The sequence below is a fragment of the Aquila chrysaetos genome, chromosome 26 (genome assembly GCF_900496995.4).
Source record: "Aquila chrysaetos chrysaetos chromosome 26, bAquChr1.4, whole genome shotgun sequence".
NCBI lineage: Eukaryota > Metazoa > Chordata > Aves > Accipitriformes > Accipitridae > Aquila > Aquila chrysaetos.
The window spans coordinates 13946109-13967652 of record NC_044029.1 but is presented as its reverse complement, the minus strand read 5'-3'; the positions used below and the strand labels follow the sequence as shown (position 1 = coordinate 13967652).

At 43.9% G+C, this 21544-nt stretch overlaps 1 protein-coding gene across 3 annotated transcripts in view; it reads left to right on the top strand.

Moving 5' to 3' along the window:
- The first annotated feature begins 359 nt into the window (after positions 1 to 359).
- Positions 360 to 21544, top strand: part of TRHDE (thyrotropin releasing hormone degrading enzyme) — a 222979-nt gene continuing 201794 nt past the window's right edge. Inside the window, exons 1-3 of one of the 3 annotated variants that reach the window (XM_030003019.2) lie at positions 361 to 662; positions 698 to 1590; positions 7165 to 7438. In XM_030003019.2, the coding sequence (XP_029858879.1) occupies positions 773 to 1590; positions 7165 to 7438 (1092 nt within the window). In that variant the 5' untranslated portion in view covers positions 361 to 662; positions 698 to 772. Of the gene's footprint in view, positions 1591 to 7164; positions 7439 to 21544 lie in introns of all 3 variants that reach the window. The other 2 variants (XM_030003020.2, XR_003921685.2) reach the window with 2 other exon arrangements.

Below are 21544 nucleotides of genomic sequence, written 5' to 3'. Positions count from 1 at the left end.
CCTCTCCCCGGTGCCTATATATAGCCGCCGCTGCCCGAGCCAGCCGGGAGACCGCTCTGTACCTGCAGGAGACGGAAAAGACAAAATAAAGAGAGGAGCCGCCAGGAGTGACTCTCCGGAGCCAGCCCCGCCAGGAGGAGGAGGAGGAAGAGGAGGAGGAGGACGGGCCCGGCCCGGCCCGGTGCCCCTGTCCGGTGCCGGGCGAGCCCCCCGGGGGGGCGGCCCGACCTGCGCGGCGGAGCGGGGCGCGCATGGCTCGGGCGCTGCCGGGGCCGGGCGCGGAGCCCGACCCCTGCCCCGGCGGCTCGGGGCGCGGGGGAAGGAAAGCTCCCTGCGGGCGGCGGCGGCGGTAGCGGGGGGACGGCGGGGCGGGGGGGGGCGGCCCGGGGGCGGCAGAGCCCTCCCCCTTGGCGCCGAGGGGAGCCGGGCGGCATGTGCTGAAGTGCCCCGCAGAAGCCGCACAAGTTGCCTGCGCGGCGCGGTCCCGGCGGCCGGACGGCGGGGAGCGCTCGCCGGCTCCTGCCCGATCCCGTCCCGTCCCGTCCCCCCCGCCCGGGGGCTGCCGGCAGCCAGGGTGATGCGGCTCGTCGGGAAGTGAGAGGCGGCGCGTCCCCGTGTCCCCCCCCCTACTCCACCACCCCGGGCCGAGGGTCGTGGTCGTCCGTGTCGTGTGTGTGTTTCCCCCCCCCCCCCCCGACTCGGAGCCTCCCATGCTTTCGGGGCCCCCTCGGGGGGCGGCGGCCCCGCGGGAGGCGGGGGCGGTGCTGCCGTGATGGCCCTGGAGGAGAAACGGGAGAAGCGCCCGCCCGTCACCCCCATGATGATCGAGGAGGAGGCCGCCCTGCGGAACGGCAGCCGGGGGCTCCCGCCGGGCCCCTGGGCCGAGGCGGCGGGGCCGAGACCCCGCACCACGGAACGGCACATCGCCGTGCACAAGCGGCTGGTGCTGGGCTTCGCCGTCTCCATCCTGGCGCTGCTGGCGGTGACCATGATCGCCGTGCTGCTCAGCGTCCGCTTCGAGGAGTGCGGCGCTGCCGCCGACGGCCCGCCGCGGGCCGGCGGCAACGGGAGCCTCCCGGGGGCGGCCCGGCAGCCCCCCGGCCGGCCGGAGGAGGAGGAGGAGGAGGAGGCGCGGGGCGGGGAAGCGGCGGTGGCGGCGGAGGAAGAGGAGGAGGAGGAGGAGGAGGAGTGGCAGCGGCGGCGGGAGCTGCCGCCCTGGGCCCGGCCGCGGCTGCCGCGGCACCTGCGGCCGCTGCACTACAACCTGATGCTGAGCGCCTTCATGGAGAACTTCACCTTCAGCGGGGAGGTGAACGTGCAGCTGGAGGTGCACAACGCCAGCCGCTACATCGTGCTGCACGCCCACCGCATGCACATCGAGGCGGTCCGCGTAGCCGAGGACAAGCTGGCCGGCGGCGTGCGGGTGGCCCGCTCCTTCCTCTACCCCCAGACCCAGGTCTTCGTCGTCGTCCTCAACCGCAGCCTGGAGGCGCAGAGAAGTTACAACCTCAAGATCATCTACAACGCCCTCATCGAGAACGAGCTGCTGGGCTTCTTCCGCAGCTCCTACGTCCTCCACGGCGAGAGAAGGTAGCGGAGCGCCCGCGTCGCCTCCACTCAACTCGGGCCCAACTTGTCGCCCCCCCCCCCCCGCCTCCCGCTCCCCCAAGCCGCTCCGAACTTCGGGCGGGGCGGCGCTAGGACCCGGCGGTTCCGCGGCTCCGCCGCCGCCAGGCGGGTGAGGCCGCGGGCTCCGCGCCGCCCGGCCCCGGCGGTTCCGCGGCGCGCTGAGGGGCGGGCGGGCGGGCCGGTGAGCTGAGGGCCGGGCCTCGCCTCTAAGCCGCCGCCCGTCTCTGTGAGGCGGGGAGGGAGCTCCCCGTCCGCCCTCCGGCCGTTCCTGAGGGCTGGCGCTGGGAAGGCGGAGCTGCGGAGGGCTCTCGGGGGCAGGCAGCCCTTTTCCCGCTCCGCCCTACCCCACCGGCCGGCGGCGGCGGCGGAGCGGCGGGAGGGCGGGCGGCGAAGCTGAGGAGGGGGGTGTGTGTGTGTGTGTGTGTGGGGAGCGAGCAGGGCGCGGGGGCCGGGCCGGCCGCCGCCTCGGTGGGGCCGGGCTGTGGGGCGAGAGGCCGGGCCGGGCTGCAGCCGGCGGGTGCCTCGGGGCGGCTTGGAAATGGACGGCGGTAACGAGTAAACTGCCGCGGGTGGCGGGAGTACAGCACGCCCGCCGCTCCCTCCCTCCCTGACGGGGCAAGCCCGGAACGGAGACTCCGGGTCTTGTTTAATAAACACTCCCTCCGTGTCCGGCCACCGTGTGACAGAGCCTTGCCGGGTTACAGAGAGCAGCGCGTAGGGGAGCGGAACTTCTCTGCTGTTTTGCTCTTATTTCAGTATTCGAAGGAGAGGGGTGGCGGGATGCGGTTTCACCTGACGTGGGTACGGTTACGCTACCTGCTGCAGCTGAGCCGCCGCAGATCGGCACCCTGCGGCCGGGCAGACCCGGCCGGTTTTCGCTCTTCCCGGGCAGGACGAGATTCGGTCTCGGTCCGTGTTTACTCTTGTAGCCCTTGGGTCCCCGTGGGGCCCTTGTCAGGGTAGGCAGGGCCACTGCGGAGGCCCCCGCTCAGGCAGTTGGAGAGGCTTTTTCTTTTGGTTTTAAGTAGTTTTCTCTTCTGACCGCGATCAGGCTTTTTGTAATAGGAAAGGAAAACGCCACGGGCTGCTTGATAGTTCTGACGTGGTTTATCGTTGTAGCATTAGTTTCTTTTTAAGCTGTCCTTTCGTGAAACATCTGTGCGGTGACAGGTTTTTCTCTTTGGAATCTTACTGTTTTCTACTGTGAAGTGAAGCAAAGGCTCTCTAGTGGGAAGAACTGGGGAAAAATAGTAAGTCAGAAGGAAAAAAGAGTGCTCACCAACTCAAGTAAATCAATAGCTCTTGTATTAAAGCATATTTTCATTACTGTTGTTACTGACAATTTGAAACAGCCCTATGTTAGAACCAAAAGCAGGATTGAAATTAAGTTTGTGCAATTTGTCGTCACAGTGAAAGAAAATGGAAATTTGAAAAAGCATGGTTGTAGGAAAAGAGGCGGATAAAATGCCTTTTATCACAGAGGAGTGAATGACTGGGGTAATTGGGAGTTTTTACAGACCTGTATGGAAATGGGCAAATTGGGGAAAAAAAAAAATACTGTTAACAGCAGGGGGTATAATTCACTTTACAAACCCAAGAAATTATTTAAGCAGTTATTACTCTTGTGTATTTAGACTTTGTATAGGAGTAATTGAACTGTCAAATAGGTGTGACAGTGACATTTCTCCAAAGTTACTGTACTACACTTCAGTACCAATGCCCCAGTTATGATTTAAAAAACAACAACAAGCCAGTTCACTTTTTGAATCATCAGGATAGCTTAGGACACAGGGTGCAAGGCGATGGTAAAACGTGTTTCCCAGTACTCTGTAACTTTTGTGATACAAGTTGCTTTGTTTTTAATACACTTGAATATAGTCATATTGGGCAAGATCCTTACCTTGTGTCAGGTAGCATTGTTATATTGAAAGCAGTGGCTTTTTTTTTTTTTTTTTTTTTTTTTAACAGCATCTCATTTATATTTCTTTCAGTAAAATGTTGTTTTTGAAACTGTAGTCAAAGCATAGTTGTTTAATAGGTGTTTAACAGAAGTACTGTTTTTCCTTTCCAACTGTCACAGGCTTAACAACTCACTGTAGTATAAAGTAAATAATACACATTCTGAACCAGGTAACTTCTTTGTTCAGAGTGTGCTCTTGCAGTGTAGCAATTTGCATTTTGATTAATAACCCATTTTTAATGTAATACATGTAACCATTTGTAATCCTTAAACGTGGATGGCTTCTACTACGATAGACAGGCTTCTCTCATGCTCTGAGAGACCTTGATGTTCCAGCAGGGCTTTAGCTTTTTGACATCTTTATATTCGATTAAAATACAGCAACCTCATTGGAGCAGCGGTTGCTATAAAAGGGTCTAAACCATCATTTTTCACTTTTGTTGTACATGAGGAGTGAATAACTCTGGCTAACTCTGAGGCCTCACAAACATAGTAATGCCTTTACTTTATAATTTTTTTTTCCTACAATTAGTTCATTTTTTGTGGTCTTCACAGGTGAAAGTCATAAAATCAGCCTGAAGTGTTGATAGCCACATAAAAGTATTTATTTTCTTACTGAAATCTTTGCTCCTTTAATTGAAATGTAAAATGCAAGTGATATGCTACAAATTTACTTTGCATTATGTGCCAGAATTTACTGGCAGTAATCAACAGACATTTAATACAGAGCTACTGTAGAGTACTGTAAGAATGTGCACGCATAATTTAAATGAACATCAAACTTTGGCATAAATGAAAAGGAAAAAAAAATCTTACATCACGCAGACAAAACAAACAGACATGTTCTTCTATCTTATAACAACTAAGATGTCAAAACAGATAGGTTGTTGAGGAAACACATGTCTTCCTTTAATAGATGAGGTGGAATTAAAACACCTGCAAATTACTGCCGTGGGTATGCTGAGAAGACAAGCTGCAAGGCTGTCATTCCCAGAAGTACAACTTTTTATGGTGATATTTTGGGGAATTGGAGATAAAAATGTCAGTGCCCAGAGAGGTGCGTAGAGAGGTGGATGAAATCCTCAGCCTGCTCTTCACTTTTGGCATGCTATAGAAGTTTTGCTTGGTTTTGCCTCTGAACACAGAGAGAAATAGATCAACCCAGACAACGTTTTGGGTTGGTTTTTTTTTTAAAGTGTAAGGGTTTAGTCTTTGGGAAGCAGTTTTTAACTTTTTGTTTGTTTGGCTTTATGGCACAACAAGTAAATCGATGTTTGATAGTAATGCACATGTTATAAATATCACTGTAATTGGTAGTTGATGTATTTTTAGTATGAAATATTGACTGCCCAGTGTTTGCTCACTTACGTATATGCAGACATATCTATCTGTGAGAATACAGAAGAGGCAGAGTTTATCAGGTTCTATTAGTCTGACGAAGGGATTGTTTCAGTGGCCTAAAACATAACAAGTATTAAAAGACTACTGATAGGATCTCCAAGAAATGGAGAAAAAAAAAATGCTTCCTTATTTAGAGAGTGTCGGAATATATACAGTATTCCCTAAGTATGCATTTACATGTGCGTCTGAGCTCATTAAAATTGTTAATTGCAGAGGAAAGTTCATCATTCTTGCTTTATTAATAACAGGCCAGTACAGTTTTCCATGCTCACTTGAAGCTTCTGTTGATGTCTGTAGCTGTTTAGAGCGTGCCTAGAATGCAGGATCAGGTCCCCTTGAAATATTTTGCATATAAATTAAGTTGCTTTGCTTCATTTAATTGGCTGATTTGGCTTTATTGCACTAGTGCAAATCCACTGATAATATAGAATTTTGTTGGATTAACACTGGAATACCTGGCACCAACTTTTTACCATATATTTAGCAACGTTATGCAAAATTATGATTTTAGTAATCCATGTTTTATAATGAAACAAGAAAAATGCAATACGATTAATTCCTTCAATAATTACTAGCCAAATAAGGCTTTTTATTTTAGACAAAAGACCAATGGTAACTGCTTCAGTGGTGGAAAAATTTTTCAAGGTTTAAAAAAATTAACCTTATTTGAAAGAGGTGATGATTTCACCAGAAAACATACATCTGGTTCCATCAGGCATGGGTGCACTATAGCAAGATAAAAGTATAACGTTTCAAGAATTTTATTTCTTTGTTGTTTTTTATAAAATGATGCTCCAAAATACATATAAAACCCAAGAAGTTTTAGAAACAGTTAATTAGATACTTTACTTTCCTTATGGGCTACCTATTTTTTTCTCCCTCGGCATTAGAGAGTATCATATTGCAGAATAATGCCTATAGAGTGATTAATAATAGGTGCCACCATTTTCATTATATCAAATCTATCCACCCATCTTCTTCCCCCAGAGGAATACCAGATGACTAGTCAACCTCTAAAATTCTGATAAATGTTTACCTGATATCTAAAATCTCATGGTTATTCCCACTGATGGAACCTTGGAAAGTGAGACACAGATCAATACCACTCAGAAAGCCTACATATGTGCTACCTTTACAGTTACATAGTTGGCTCATAGTAATTTTCTCATCCTCCATGCCTCTAGTAAATATTCTTATTGAACCCCATAATTCAACCTTTTAGGTGTAGCTTCTTGTTTCTGCAAAGGGATCATTGCACATGGGTTTTCTCTAAACGTGTAAATACAAGTCTCTACCGTGAAAGGTTCCTATTCTGTATCTGGATTAACATCTCTTCAGTTCCAAAGAAAACAGGTACAGATTTTATTGTCAAACTAAAGCCTTCCCATTCTATACAATGGCATAATAAATATCTTTTCCTCCTTCAGAGATCTTTTCATAATTTGACCCATTAACTGAGAACGTCAATTTGTTCTTTATAAAATACACCAGAAAAGAAAAGCACGTGTAGAAGAACAGTGAACTGCTCTCTGCTTGTTTAATCATTTTTGTAATTTGTTTGTAATTCTACAAAGCTCACAGAGTGGTTTTTTGGACTTGCACTCTCACAGCAGTGCTGTATAGTTTTGTGTCTCAGACCTGCATGCAACTGGTACAGAAGTAATCAGCAGTGGAAAACAATGACCCTCTTGAGTGCACTATGTGACCGTACGTTCTCATGTCCAAAGAAAGGCAAAGTGCCCTGTCAGTGTCTCGGGGCAGACTGAACTCCCTGAAGGCTGTTAAATCCTGGTTTGAACTGAGGACTGTGCTTACTTGTTTTACATTGTATAACCAATACTGGCTAACTTTTCTTTCACGTATTGATGAACAAAACTGCTGCTAGAACCTGAAGTTTGGTATGAGGCAAGGGATTATTTATTTAACATCAGTGTGGTGTCTGCAAATTTGTAGGGAATTTGTAGACCGTGACTTTATATCAATTGCGTTGCAGTACAGGTAGTAAGGAAGTGATAAAGCAGTGTTCAAACACTGTATACCTTGTACAGTTTGTTGTCCCCCCCCCCCCCGCCTTAAACCACAGTAGTGAAGCAATGTCTTATTTGATACATCCATGAATCAAGTGCAGTGCACAGTTAGTAATTGCTTTGTTTTTGTGTTTGCTTCTTTCCTAGGTTTCTTGGTGTTACGCAGTTTTCTCCTACTCATGCCAGAAAAGCCTTTCCTTGCTTTGATGAGCCCATCTACAAGGCCACTTTCAAAATCAGCATCAGGCATCAAGCAACTTACTTATCTTTGTCCAACATGCCAGTTGAAACTTCTGTTTTCGAAGAAGATGGATGGGTTACAGATCACTTTTCACAGACCCCTCTCATGTCCACGTATTACCTAGCTTGGGCAGTGTGCAATTTTACATACCGTGAAACTGTCACCAAGAGTGGAGTAGTTGTAAGTATTGCTAATGTTCTATCAAATACGTTTCATTATTTTGAAAACCCACACTTTTTGTGAGGGATCATAACATCGAGTACTAAAGTATTTTCTTGATTAGCATTCCTAAAATTTGCCAGTGTGTTTAATGATGGCGTGTATTGTTTGGGACCTTTTCTGAAGGTTTGTCTAACATTTTTGGTTTATCTGATACTTTTTGTAACTGGTTAGCTTAGTAGGTGTGGTTGTCTGATATATGAAGCTTTTAAATATGCCATTTCATTTCACTTTGATTTTCTTGGGAAGTTTTCTCCTGTTTTTCCTGTGGCCTTTTCAATACCAGTGTTTGTGGGACTATTTATTAGAAGAAAGCAGTAATACTGGCAGGGTTTTCAGTCTCCTTCCTTCAGTACTGACATGTCCCCTGGTGTGCTGTGTGCTAGCTCAGGTGCCTGATAAATAATTCCTATCTTAGATCTCTTGCTAAGGAGCAGGCCTTTACAACCTATCAGCTTCCTGTGGAGGTCCAGGTTGATGGAAGGACTCACTTTCTGGAGCTGTTGTTTCCAAATATGGCATGATTCCAGGACTTATGCCACGGAAAAAAGAGAGAAAATCCTTTATTTATGTCAGTTTTGTTTTTGTTTACAAGTATCAAGCTCAGAACTGTATAACAAGCCAAAACATACATGAGAAATGCTGTCAGCTTAGTAGAATACTTCACCACGCTGTCATCTTGATTTTTCAGGTGAGCGTACAGAGAAACCCTTCCTTTTTAGTTAGTGATTAACAAAACAGAGCTAGTTTTGGAAGCAGAGGGCTAGGCAGCAGTTTAAGCTGTGTGCCTGAGCAAAGGGGGTGTTTACCTTACACTTCTGCAAATGCTCTATAACTGTGCTGTAGCCTGGGGGCATGAGGAAGGACTATAGGCCTCCCTTCTGTGGCTGATGAGGTCAGGAAGCACCTCCAGAACCACTCTTGGCTAGCCTAAGCATCGAGCTGCTCTGGAGGGAGCTGATCCCACCTGCTCTGAGTCAGAGGTTTTCTTTGCCTTTGTGCGCCAGCCCTCAGCTCTGTACAGCTCTATGATCTGTCTGAAAACTGACCTGAAAAAATAAATGAAAATGTGGTGAGTTTTCAACCAAACCAGTTCTCTGATCCAGCTTTTTACGTGACTGCCAGAGTCCTAGTACAGATTCAAGTCTGTGCTGTAGTTGAGGGAAGGTGGACCCAGACAGTCTTCTGCATTGGCATCCCTCATTGAGGCCATACTGAAGCGATCGGGAAATAAGGCTTGTTTCTTTGTCACTGGGACAGCTGGGTAGGACACTGGGGAGCCCTTCACTCCTCTCCAGCTCTTTCATACCATGGCCAGCAGACTATGACACTACCCTCTGGTCCCATGAAAGAGGAGGAGGAAGCATGGCTAGGAAGTGGTTCTCTGAGGTGCTTTAACCTATGCGTGTAAGGATGTGGGAACTGCTGAGGCCATGCTTGCAGTCCTAGTGGTTACCTGCAGTGGCTGAAAGCCTTTGGGTTTGGTGGTGGTTTTTTTTATTTTCTTTTTGTTCTGGTTTTGTTTTGTTTTGTTTTTTGGGCAGGTTGTTTCTCTGTCAGTTCAGTGAGTTGAGTTAATTTAGAAAAGGATCTCACAAATACCAGGACAAAGAAGTAAGGAGGGAGAGGTGGATGCCTGGTTCTTAGTGTTGCTACCAGCAGATTAATTACCTGGGCAAGAGGGATTGCTCTTGGGATGACAAATTGGTTGCCTCTGGCTGTTGTAATAGTCAGAGGAGCGTTCACTGGCCTAGTAGAACAGGCTGAGACATCAGGCCACTTCTTACTGTGTATTAACCAGTACTGAAACAGACTTCTATCTAAGTAGGAGTTGATGATTTTTGTTGTAATGTACTCCACCTGCTGAAGGATTTGGTCTTAAACTAAGAATGGTCTGGTATTTTCAGCTTTAGAAAACACTGGTTACTTGAGATTCTCCTTTAGCTCTAATAAGATGGAAGTTTTTGGTGTATACTCTAGTAGGGAGGTCTTGTGTTCCTTGTGCTCTAATATAGTGTAACACTTGCAAGTTTGTCATATATAATACTACCCTCTTATCTCACTTTGAAGTGTCCTAGACTCATCTGAGAAACAGCTGCAAGCAGTAGCTTCCAACGTCAGTGTAAGCAAATATGTACAGCATGGGGGATGGACCTCAGGACCATCAGTTTGAAAGATACAGCCTACTTCCTCTTTAATTCAAGGAGAATCTCATTTTCTTGTAGTGTTATTCAGAGCTCATATGCTGTAGACTTTTGCTGCTTGAGTAGGTTTGATACTCTGAAGACAGATGCATACTCATGTCTTATAGACAATAATTGATAACTTTCTGCTGTTTTCATGTTTGGCAGAACTGTTCTCAAGACGTTAGGTTTAACAGGAATTGAAGAGAAAATCTAAGTATTAATTTGTTAGGAATTTGTGGCTACTAGAGCCTGATAGTTTCGCTTGAGTCTGTTGGTTCAACGGTTGTAGGACATACATACCTATACTGCACTGCCTTACCTGTACCGCTATACAGAACTTTGCCAACAGTTATGCAAGTCGGTGGGTAATTTTCACAAGGACCTGAAGACCAAAAGCCTGCGTAGATTGAGATAGTTTCTTACCCCGTAAAATTGTAAGTCTAGAGTTTTAGCTCCTGTTTTTTTATAATGCCCCTATCAGAGAGGTGTATTAATGCCCAGGAATACCAAATAGTTTACACTGAGTTATTGGTTAAATATATCTTGCTATTTTTCAGTCCATTCGTGATCTGATCATCTTTAATTGTTTTTCAGTTTTGTTGAAAGAGTATCTTTTAAGGTATGAATTCACGGCAAACGCTTCTGTTCAGAGCTGTGTTCATTCAGCTGATTTGCTGAGGTAATCTATCTTTTTGAGTCTGTTGTATTGCAGTACTAGGAGTTCATGGATGCTACTGGGTGAATTTGAAATCACCTGAATCCTGGCACATGCAATTCTGAACTTCTTGGTTTCCTCTGAAGCCACTTGTTCACTAAAACTTAGTTGGTCCCATATCCATGGCATTGAATGTAAATGTATGATAAAAGTAAATTTGCTTATAAAAATGAATGAATGTTCAGGAAAATAAACTGAACCTCCATATTGAAGCATCTTGATAGGCCATTTCTTTTTTTTTTTCCGGTGGGAAATCATTCTTCAATTAATGCAATGTATATTGCATTTTTTTTGTAGACATATAGTAGACACCTAAAAGACTTCCGCTTGCATATACTTCTGCTTTTGTTTTGGCACTTTCATGAATCTGGTTTTGGCTCACAAAATGTTTGGGGAGGGGAGGGCTGTCCGTTCAAATTTTGACAGCATGTTAATGATTAAAATCTCACCTCTCTTCCAGCTGAGTGGTCTTACTAAAGTGCTGTGGTCAAGGGTAGATAAACTCCCAGAGGAATAGGAGAAACAGTGGGCTTAAAAGCAAGTTTGTTTCTCAAAACTGGTTATCTGTTCAGTTTTTCTGAAAGAATGATATCGACGTCAAAATTAGTTTGAACCTGAGTGTGAGATTCAGTACTGATCAAGCTATAAACAGAAACTGACTTTTGGAAAGCTTAGGTAGCCAATCAAAATAATAATTTTGATATATCCTATATAATTCTTGCAGACATGAAGATGTGCTATATTTCATACACTAAAATTAATTTGGAAAGGGGAATTAAGACAAGCAGTGCTTTTGTAGGAGCACAGCTTAGTGAATGTGAATCATTAGCATGACTCTTTAGTCCATATGGGTCTGATCGGAATCCTTTCCAGAGCAGGTAATTTAAAAGCAGAGTTGACTTTTTATATGCATTACAGATATATAGTATGTTGTTCAGATTTATCTGGGATTACAGGAAATCACTGCAACTGCCTTTGCCTTTGGGCAGGGGCTTGACTCCTGTGGACAGGACTGCGGTGCAGTGATCTATGCTGCTGCGGACTAGGGAGCAGTATAGTTCTACCAGGGTGCTGCCTGAGGTAATGCTGTGTTGAGGGAGGAGGCATGCCCTTAGGAGCAGGCTTAGCTGATCCCTGTATGGCCCTAGCAGTTGTGCCAGCTGTGGTTGGTGAAAATCATGAGATCTGTGTACTGTCATCTTTGCACAGTACAATAATCCAGAAAACTCCACGTACCTTCACCTGGTTGCTTGCTTCTACCCGTATGTTGTGTTTCCTAGTCATACCTCTTAAGTATATTCTTTGTCAGTAATTCTTAAAAGCAAAATATTGCTGGCTGGATTGAAATGTCTGTCACATCATCGCTGTGTCTCTTTCCTTCATTCTTGTCTTTATCTGTGCTTTCAATCCACCGGGCCTTTTCCTACTATTGTTACTTTATTTTTCCCCTGTCTGGATTTATTTTTACTGTACTTCATGTTTAGCTGTACCTCTATTCTACAAATCCTCTGTTTCTCATTCCTTTGTCAGGTGGACATGGAAACTCATATCTCTCAAACTATATCCTGCATGCCTTCTCACTGCCTCATAAGTTATTTTAATTCCTTTTTTTTCCCCTGCTAATCCTATCTTTTTAGTTAGTGGAATGAGTGAGTACTGAGGGACAAAGCACAATATATCAGTGGAGATGAATGCATTGCTGGAACGAGATGTTTCAGGGAGATTCATCTTCTACCATTCTTGCCTTTTGTTGTGGATGGGGTGCGGAGATAGATATGGAAATAAAGCGCCAACTGGCAGCTTTAAAGCGTTTGGCCCTTGTCAAGGGGAGTATCTGCTAAAAAGAAAGTGCGTGGAAAGGAGTGGAGTCAGGAGGAATTGTGGGCGCAGGGGTTAGAAGAGCAAGCGCAGGCAGCGCCAGAGCAGATGGGAGTGAGCAGCAGTGGAAGGAAGTGGCTATCTGGCTGGGTGGTGGTGAGTGGGAGGAGGAATGCCGATGGAAGGCAGTGCTGAAAGAAGAATTTTGCGTGGTTTCACTTTTGCTACTCCAGCTCCTATTCCAAAATGGCTGCAGCATATGTTGCAGGACTGGCAGTGTGTGGGCTTGACCACGGCTTGATCAGCTGCTCAGGGTAGGACCTCCGCTGGCTGGCTGAATCCACATGCGTTACATTTTGAAGAGACCTCTCCAAGCGGGTATGTCTTGGTTTCAGTTGTATTAAACGTTACTGCAGAGTCATCAGTGCCGAGTAATTTGTCATGATACAGAGAAAGACCTGGAGGCTAAGAAAGATCTTATGAGAAGAGTCGTATCACAATAAGGCCAACCTTTATTGCACTGCTGTAGTTTTGTTATTACTTTATCTAAGATGTAATTAGAGATCACAAGCTCCTGGTTAGTAAAGATCTTAATTCAATACTTTACAGTACAGTTAAGTCTTATCCTGGCCAGTGAGGAGGAGCTGTAATAATCTGGCCAAAGGAAAATAAGATAATTACTGTTTCCATAGTGCTCTCTGGCTTGGAGAGAGCCTGAATAGATGTCCCAGCACTGAATTCTCTTAGGCATGTGTTTGGGGTCTCACTCAGTTTGGCTCAGCATCACACAAGAAGATAGAGTGGTCTCAAAAACAGGATCCGTGCAGTAATAGTTGCTTGATTCTGCACAAGTGAAAGATCATTTTTGCCCAGGAAGGCTAGTGAACAGTCATATAAGCAGACTTAGGTCAAAATCAGTGCATGTCCAATAGCTCATGTTAATTTAGGTCCAGTACCACAGGACCATGGTTTTATACTTGTCTTTCAGATGACTGGGGATAGTGTAGTCCTGCTAGCAATCCATGAGATGCTGGAGAGCTGGGCTGGGCATTCCCTCATCTGCAGTGCAGTGATCAGTCTGAGGAGACTGAAGAGCTGACTTTCACTAATAGTCTAAAAAAAAAAAAAAAAAAAATCATGTTGAACAACTATTCAGAATAACTTTTTCCGCAGTGGGTTCCATCATTTGTTAGTTGCTAGAAAAAAACAAAACCATCAGTTCTCTCTAAAATAACTCTGCACTTACTGTGTAGTTCGGCCTGTAGCTTTTAGAAAATTATTCTGTATTTGAGAAATGTATTAATATTTTTATGTAATAGCATTAATGACCTCAAGACCAGGCATTTTCTGTCAGTTAATGACTACCTGGGTTAAAGGCCTGAGGCTCTTCCTTAGGCCCTCTCTTCAGCTGCTGGTTATTAACTGCCAGCAAAGTCTCTCTGTCAGTTATTATTTATTAATCAGTATTGAAGCAATTATACACCAGATAATTCTTTGTGGGTGAGCAAATTGGTTAGAGCAGAATGATTTAGCTATCAGAAGTAGAATTAGTCCTCAATTAAAATCAAGTTTACTTCTTCTGCAACCTGAATTTAGTCCAGCTCCAGAGTTGAGCTCTACTTTCTAAGCCCGCCTATACTTGAAAAGTAACTTTTGTTAGCCCATCGCTTACCACTGGGAGGCCACACGTGTACCTGATAAACAGATAGCAGCTAGTGCAGGAAGCACCAGGCATATTTCTGAAGCCTGGTGCGATGCAGACTTGTAATGTTTAATCTTTATATGGCCTGGAATGCTGCTCTGATAGGGATAGGGTGATACCCATTAATTTTTAGTTTTCATTACAAATGTTCCACTCTTGCCTTCCGCAAAATAGCTTTCATCAAACAGTTAAAAATAAAATGCATGTTACAAAGAATGTGTTGGGAGGTATGCGGTTATATTGAGCTAGAAAAGCACGCGCACGTATGAACATGGATAGGTGTGTTTGTGCTTTCTTTTGCTTGTAAGAAATTTTCTCTGTAGTAACAACAGAAAGGCTGGTTCTCCAAGTATCTTTTACTCAGTTCAGTGCTTACTACTGTGAATTGTTTTAGTTAAGTGGGGAACTGTAATATAATACATTAGCAATCCAAAGAAATCGTAGCCTTTTCAGATTCACTGCATCAATATTTGTTTACCCATTCTGTTTCAGGTTTGTATATTGAAAATGACTTCTAGTTTATTAATTTTTAAATACTATAGCTACAAAATATGCTACAAACAAACAAAAACCTATGTGATCAGCATCCATGCTAAACTGAATATGCCAGGGAATCTGTTAAAAACATAAATTGCAAACTTGCAATCCATTGTTATTGATTTCTGGTTGAATTTGCAAGTTGAATGCACTAGGAAAACACTGTACATGTATTGTGCTTACTCCTTTAAAAAATGCTCTCTGTCAGCACTTGTAGTACATGCAGTATTTAAATGTGATATTTGTTTGTTTTATTAACATAAACTCCCAGCCCTACTCTGCAAATAGTATTATTGAGTTGAAAGACACATTGTTTTGTTTTGGCTAGGAAGATCACCTGTAAGTATCTGGTGGCAGTGGTGTACTTAACTTTGTACGTAGTAGCAAGAAGACTGTCGAAAAGCACGCTTCAGTTTCTTAATTTGTGGCTAATTTGGAGGTTTATGGCTTGCCTTCAATAATAGGGAGTAGAGAGAGAGGCAGCACATGTGATTCCTCGCCTGATGGTTGTCAGAACAGCATCCTGATTGCAATTCCGTACCTTCAAGAGCAGTTCAGCCTGTAGCTGCTTCATCTGGGGTCTCTTCTGGCTGATGAAAAGAAAGGTCTGAGACTCTTAGTACGTTCCACTCCTTCCCTGCCATTTGCTCAGAGGAGAGTGAAGTCCCTGCAGTTCCTCCCATTTCCCACATTACAAGCAGGGGAAGGAGGGAGATGGAAGAGGAAAAACTATTTCCTTTTCCTTTCATGTGCTAATGAGCATATGCTTAGTAGTACGTACTGTGGCAATATAACTCATCGTGAAGGCTGAACACTCGAGCTGTGCTCTGCTTTCTGTACTACATTCTTTCATGTCTCCTTATGCCTCTTATGTTCTGCTGTCATATTTGACTTCATTAACTTACTCGTTAAGGTCTCTGTCCTTGGCATCAGCGTGAATTCTGCTTTCTGACATCCAAGGAAGGAGCAAGAGTCTATTTACATGTTTCCATAAGAGTCATACTCTTGCTATAAAAGCAAAAATGAAGTGCCAAATAATCCCTGGGAGGTATCTCGCCCCGTGACAACGTAAAGGTGAACACATTCCTGCACCAGCCTGAACATCTGTCAGTCAAACCAGTGTTATCCCATATACCTACCATAGTAACTGCACTCTGTGCAGTGAAAATGGATTACTGAGGCAGGTGGCTAAGTTGACATCTAGTTGAGTGACAGATATGCTATTCGTGAGGGAGGAGAGTGATGTGTACTTTTATTTATTTATAGACCAGTCTCTCCTGCAGGGTTTAGGTAAGTTTTAATCGTATTTTTCATACAAGAACAAGAAATTTAGCCTATTTGTTCCCAGTTTTTATAGCCAGTGGTGGCAAAGAAACCATTCATTTCAGAGATTCATAACTGTTGCCAGTCTAACCCCTCCTTTCCAGACAGTCAGGTGTCTGTAACATTCACCTTTTAGGCTTGCCTTTACCTGATTTCATTTTTTTGCGTTGGAAAACCTGCACAAATGCCATCTTATTTTTGCCTTTGTCCCAGTATTTTTGCTGCCTGGAGTAGAGGAAAGGCTCTATGGTTTGTGGTGTTACCCCATTGGTAGTAGTAGAGGACCTAGTCTGTTTGATTTTCTATGAAGGTGTCCGTAGGGTTAACAAGACTCTCTCATTCTTCTGGTGGGGTGCTTTCACGCTTCAGGTACCTCTTCTGAAGATTTTTTTGTAAGATGCCAGAATAGCACAGCTTCATAGCGTGAATGTCCTTTTCCAGGGTCCAGCCTGGCACAGACTGGCTTCACATGTCCTTCCCTGCTACTCTCCAAGGGTGTCATTTGCGCAGGGCAAACTTCTGCAGCTGTGAGAATAGCCAGGGTGACTCTGGACCGCCTTGCAGACGGTGGTCTCATTCTCGAGTTTGTTCCATCTCACAGCAGCTGCTGTGACTGCCCAACTGCTCGAGCCTGGCACGTGGCCCCGTCCCCTGGCACCCCTCTCTTGCAGCGGGGTGAGGACAGGTGGCAGAGAACCAGCCGCGCTGGCTTGGTTCCACGGAACGGTACCCCTAGGAGATCCTCCACTGCTCCTGTCTGGCAGCTTTCTGGCTGCTGCGTGCTGTTGAGACATAGCAAGAGCAGCCAGAGATGAGAACTGAGCCTGTTATCTTCTTATTTGGAACAGCATAATTTGAAAGCAGATTATGTTTCTCTTTGAAGGGTAAATGACCTAAAGTGTATTAAAAAAAGTTATCCCACAGTGGATTATCCTGAAAAATATTTAGTGATGCGTTTTGTTTCACAGCATGCAGTGGAGCTGTGTGGCAGTGTGGGACAGAATGAGAAGACTAATACTTTGTTTATTTGAAATGACGACAGTGCGGAAGGGGCTAAGAAGCAAAAGGTGGTTATTGGCATTCACGGAGGGTGCCGCTGGCGGTACCCACACTTTCTTCCCTCTCACCCTCCCTTTCCTGAGAGCAGTGGATAGTTTGGTAGTCACAGCAGCTTGGAACCTCAATTAAGAGTTCGTATCCTCAGGACAGCAAGCAGTACCTTAGTTAATAAAGATAAAAGAAGAAGGGAATAAAAGGTGGAGGAGGAGGAAGGGAAGTGGATTCCTATGGATTAATTTCAAAGAGAGAGGTATACCTACTGAATCATTCACATACCACATTCATGTTTCTTGTAGTTCTCCAGTCCTCTGGCTAATTAAATCACAGTCCATGGTTCAACAACAGTACATCATGCTGTGTTTTGTTTTACTGAAAAGTGTTCCTATATGTTTAAAATTTGATAATGTTGTTTTGGAGTAAGTTCATTGTTACCCTTTAAATACCATGTGAAAAAACAGAGATTGATTTATACCCGGTGAGAAAGTTTTTGATGATTTTTTTTGTTTGACCTGAGTAATTCAGATAGAAGCCCAAATCTGTATGTGGGAATGTCAATGAGCGATAACATGTACTGCTTCATTTATAGTCGTATGTATGAATGCATATGCGTTCATAAAATAAATACTTATATTTTAGACTACTGCTGCGTCAGAGAAGACGTAACCTTTTTTTTCTTTCCCCCAGACTAAAGGAATTATTCTCATCATCTTATGGAAGTTCTCCTAACTGGATTCAGGTGATGGAAAGGGAGTGATGCCCAAACTTGGTTTTCTTCTCTTCATTATCCTTTGTTTTTTATTCCTTAGCAACTCCATATGTTTAAAATGTGTTGAATATGCAGTTCTAGAATAAGAGAACAGAGTGATCAGAGGGAATATCTGATATATTTCCATCCACAGTACTTTTACTATATCACCTTTCTGTGACAAGCACCAGCAAAGGTAGTAGTAGCATTCTGCCCTTATTTGGAAGCTTCTTATCATCCCATGCTCAAGTTGTATTCATACAAATACTTGTCCATCTACTTGCACAGAGAGTATGCATCTGTAATGCATATAAAGTGTATGTTTCCCTTTGTGGTTGAATTTAAAAACTCTTGCTATTCAAGTTCCTATTGGGGAGGGAATGTATATTATTTCTTCTCTATTCACTTTGTTTCATTTGAATGAGCACATATCAGGGGTTTCTTCTGGAACTTGAGACCTTCCTCAGTTTGAGGTTTAGTTAGGATTGTCCATCGGGCTGTGGTTCTTAGTATGCTTTATTGTGATCTGCTGTTTTACCTACAAAATGTGGAGTGGTGTTTCCTTTTTGTGTTTGGTTTAAACCCCCCCCCCCCCAGTTATACTTGACTTTCCTTGGAGCTGTTTAATGTTTGTTCTTGAGCCAAGCCCACTTGGTGTGAACTGGAAATTTAGGCAGTTAATATGAGCAGTTCTAGAATTACATTGCAGTCACCCATTGACCCTGACGATCACTTTTAAAAAAAATTTTAATATGCAGAGGATTAAGAGATAGAGTAGACTCTATTAAGTTTTCTACTGAAAAATATTGCATCTGTTGTGGACAGGGATAGCAATGAGTACATTAAATTTAATAGGCCCTAAGACAGTAGAAAGATGAATTCACTGGGAGTATGGTATCTTGGTGTAGAAAAAGAAAGTTTGAAACTTTTCCTTGTGTCTCTGTATTGCTTGGCTTGTGATGATCCACAGAGGACCGGTCGTTCAAGAGTTGCCGTGGGAAGTAGTGTATAATTTATCTGCCAATTCAAGTTACATTAACTTCTGGCCACAGGAAACACGTGAGGCATGCAGAGGAGATAGCGTGGTAGCTTAGAGTTAAGAACCTAGTGCAAACATTTTCACAACAGTAATGTGGAAAGCATGAAGATGCTTCAGAAAGTGAAAGAGGATAAAAAAGACCACCTCTCAGAAAGCTTGGGACTCCTTGCTATGGAACAACTTCGAAATGCCTAACTAGCTTGTACGCGAAAGCTGCTTGAGCAGCAGAAAAAGTTCAGCGAAAGCATAATTTAGGTATGGAAATGAAGATTTGTAATTTGCATGGCTACAATAGGCCATATTATAACATTTGTCTTTACTACAAAATACTTTGATGAGTCACACATGACTAGGAATGATTATGCTACCATGAAGTATTGTAAGGATAAAAAGGATCAGTGAATCATAGTGCAGCTGGTAGTGTAGAGTTGCCTGGTTTCATAGTTCTGTTATTCAGGGGTTGATGGCTAAGAAGAAATATCCTGAGTACTGTTTTGTACATATGTATGTGCTTTACCAGCATTTAAAGTATTTAAATACATTTAATTATACAGTCTATTCCCTAACTGAACTCGCCAGTACAATGATACCTTGCAGTACCTACATGAGGAAGTCCAGAATTGAACAAAACTGATTTCCCTGCAGAATCTATCTGCTCTGGAAGATGCTTCCTCTCAAATGCAGAGGAGGTTTACTGATTCTGGGGTGTCTTCATGAAGTTGAACTACTGTAAAAGTTACGATAAACATTTACAAGTTGAAGTGCTTTTCCGTATTTATTGACCTCTGTCACCTGAACTTGGACAAGCTTCACCCTACCTACCAACCCTTACCCACAGATTTTCATATCCTTTTCTTTCTTCTTCAGTGACTGCACTGTGGCATCTAGGCACTTCAGACTTGCTGTCTTTCAGGTCTGAGGACTTCTGTGTTTTTCATTCAGCAGACAAAGTTCAAGTAATGTTGCTGAACCGTAGGTTGCAGTTTAGTGTTGTATGTAACGCAGTGCAGCTGAGAGCCGCAACTGAACAGTTTCCTGCCCCCCGCCTCGCCTGCACACTTTGGCTGTATCATTTCTGTCGGATCTAGTGATCTGTGGCTAAACAGTGAGCCTGTTCACTGCAATAACCCAAAGGGAAACTAACGAAAAAATTTAATAACCTTTTGACCAAACCATCTCACCCAATGTGTGGATAGTTCATGGATCTAACCTGGGCGGAGGAGGAAGTGTGTGACTGTCCTTTTTAGTGATATGCTATCATAACTGTGGAGTAGGAACAATGTAAAACTATCTCTGAAAGTACTTTGCCACTCTCTGACTCGTGGAGGTGTTACTCTTTCACATCCAAGGTGCTCTCATTATTACTCAGGTGAATAAGTTAATGCCAGGTGCTTGGTATGTGTGAATTACAAGTGAGACCCTTCAGAAGGGTGAGATGTTTTTACCATTTCTCTATCTGTACCTCACCTTCCTGATTATTAAGAACCCATTACCAGTTATTTCCTGGAGTCTAGCTGTGTTGGTCACTATAGTTGGAGAAAAAAGCCCTGTATTATCCACTAGGAAGAGGTACTGTGCAAGGGACCCCCAGCCAGAGCTGGCCTCCAAGTCATGTGTTAGATTACACTGAAATATTTTTTTTCAGTCTTAAAAAACCCCAATGCTTATTGTAAGAACAGCCACAGAGGAAAATATTTTACCGTGTTCTATATGGAGACCAGTTTAGAGATGACAGCCAGTGGAGTATTACTCCTAGATTCCAGCGATCAGTGACCCTGACCTGGAGTTATACATGGGCCACTGGTTTAATAGCCGCCAAAGGACCTGCTCTCTGTGAATGTACATTATCCGTGTTGGAAGCTGTTGCACTTTGCTCTCCGTGACAATTGGTGGCAACAAGATCTGTATTTTTACTTACGTGTCTCGTTTACTTAAATGCATTTATTCCATGTTTTCACTGGCTGCCCTTTTCTTTTGCTGTGATGATCAGTGACTGGTTGTTCTTCATTTGCTTCTTGTGTACCAGTCCTGATTTTATAGATGGTTTAGCTGTCCCTTTTTCAGAACTCAAAAGTACTTAATCTCTCCTTGTATGAGATTCACTTCCCATCTCTTCTTATTCTTATCACCTTTCTCTGTGCCTTTTAAGTTCTACAGTGCCTGTTTTGAAACACTGAGTGAAAGAGAGGGGAGGTGCCACAACTGCCTGCAGTGCTCAAAGTTTATATGCTTGAGTTTGTTCTGTGGCATAATAATGTTTTGGTTTTTATTCTTTCCTTAATCAGTTGTAACATTGTGTTTGCCTATTGAATATCTACTGAGCTGATGTTTTCAGAAAGCTGACCACAGTGACTCCAAGAATTCTTCCCTGAGCTATAGCCAATTTAGACTCTATTACTGTGTATATATAGTTATGTTTTTTTTTTCCTATTTGTGTTTCTTTGCACTTACCAATGTTGAATTTCATCTGCCACTTTACCAACCAGCCACTCAGTGTCGTGAGATTCACCTGCAGCATTTTGTACATGTGACTATTCTGAATAATCCTGTGCAGACTGCACACATTTCTGCTTGTATGACCATGTCAGTTCTGGACACATTCCTTATTGCTTGTCTCTGCTGGCGTGGCAGAAGAGTTCATGACTAGCAAGAAGATGGCAGTTGCATGTTCTGTTTTGTGGCAGGAAACTCTGATGGAACTTTACTGAAAAGTCTTGCTGAAAAGGATTCTGGCAATGTGATAATATACACGCCTAAACAGGTGAATAGAGAATACAAAGGTTGTTGCTAGAGGCCATAGATAATTATGGTTCAGGTCACTGCTGTGTGAGAAGTCTAGTAACATTAGTGATTGCAATTGCTGTGCTGAAGTTGACCAACATCTTCAACACTTTGAGTGTATTTTAATCAGTGTTAGCTGACCTGATGTAGCTGTATCTGTTC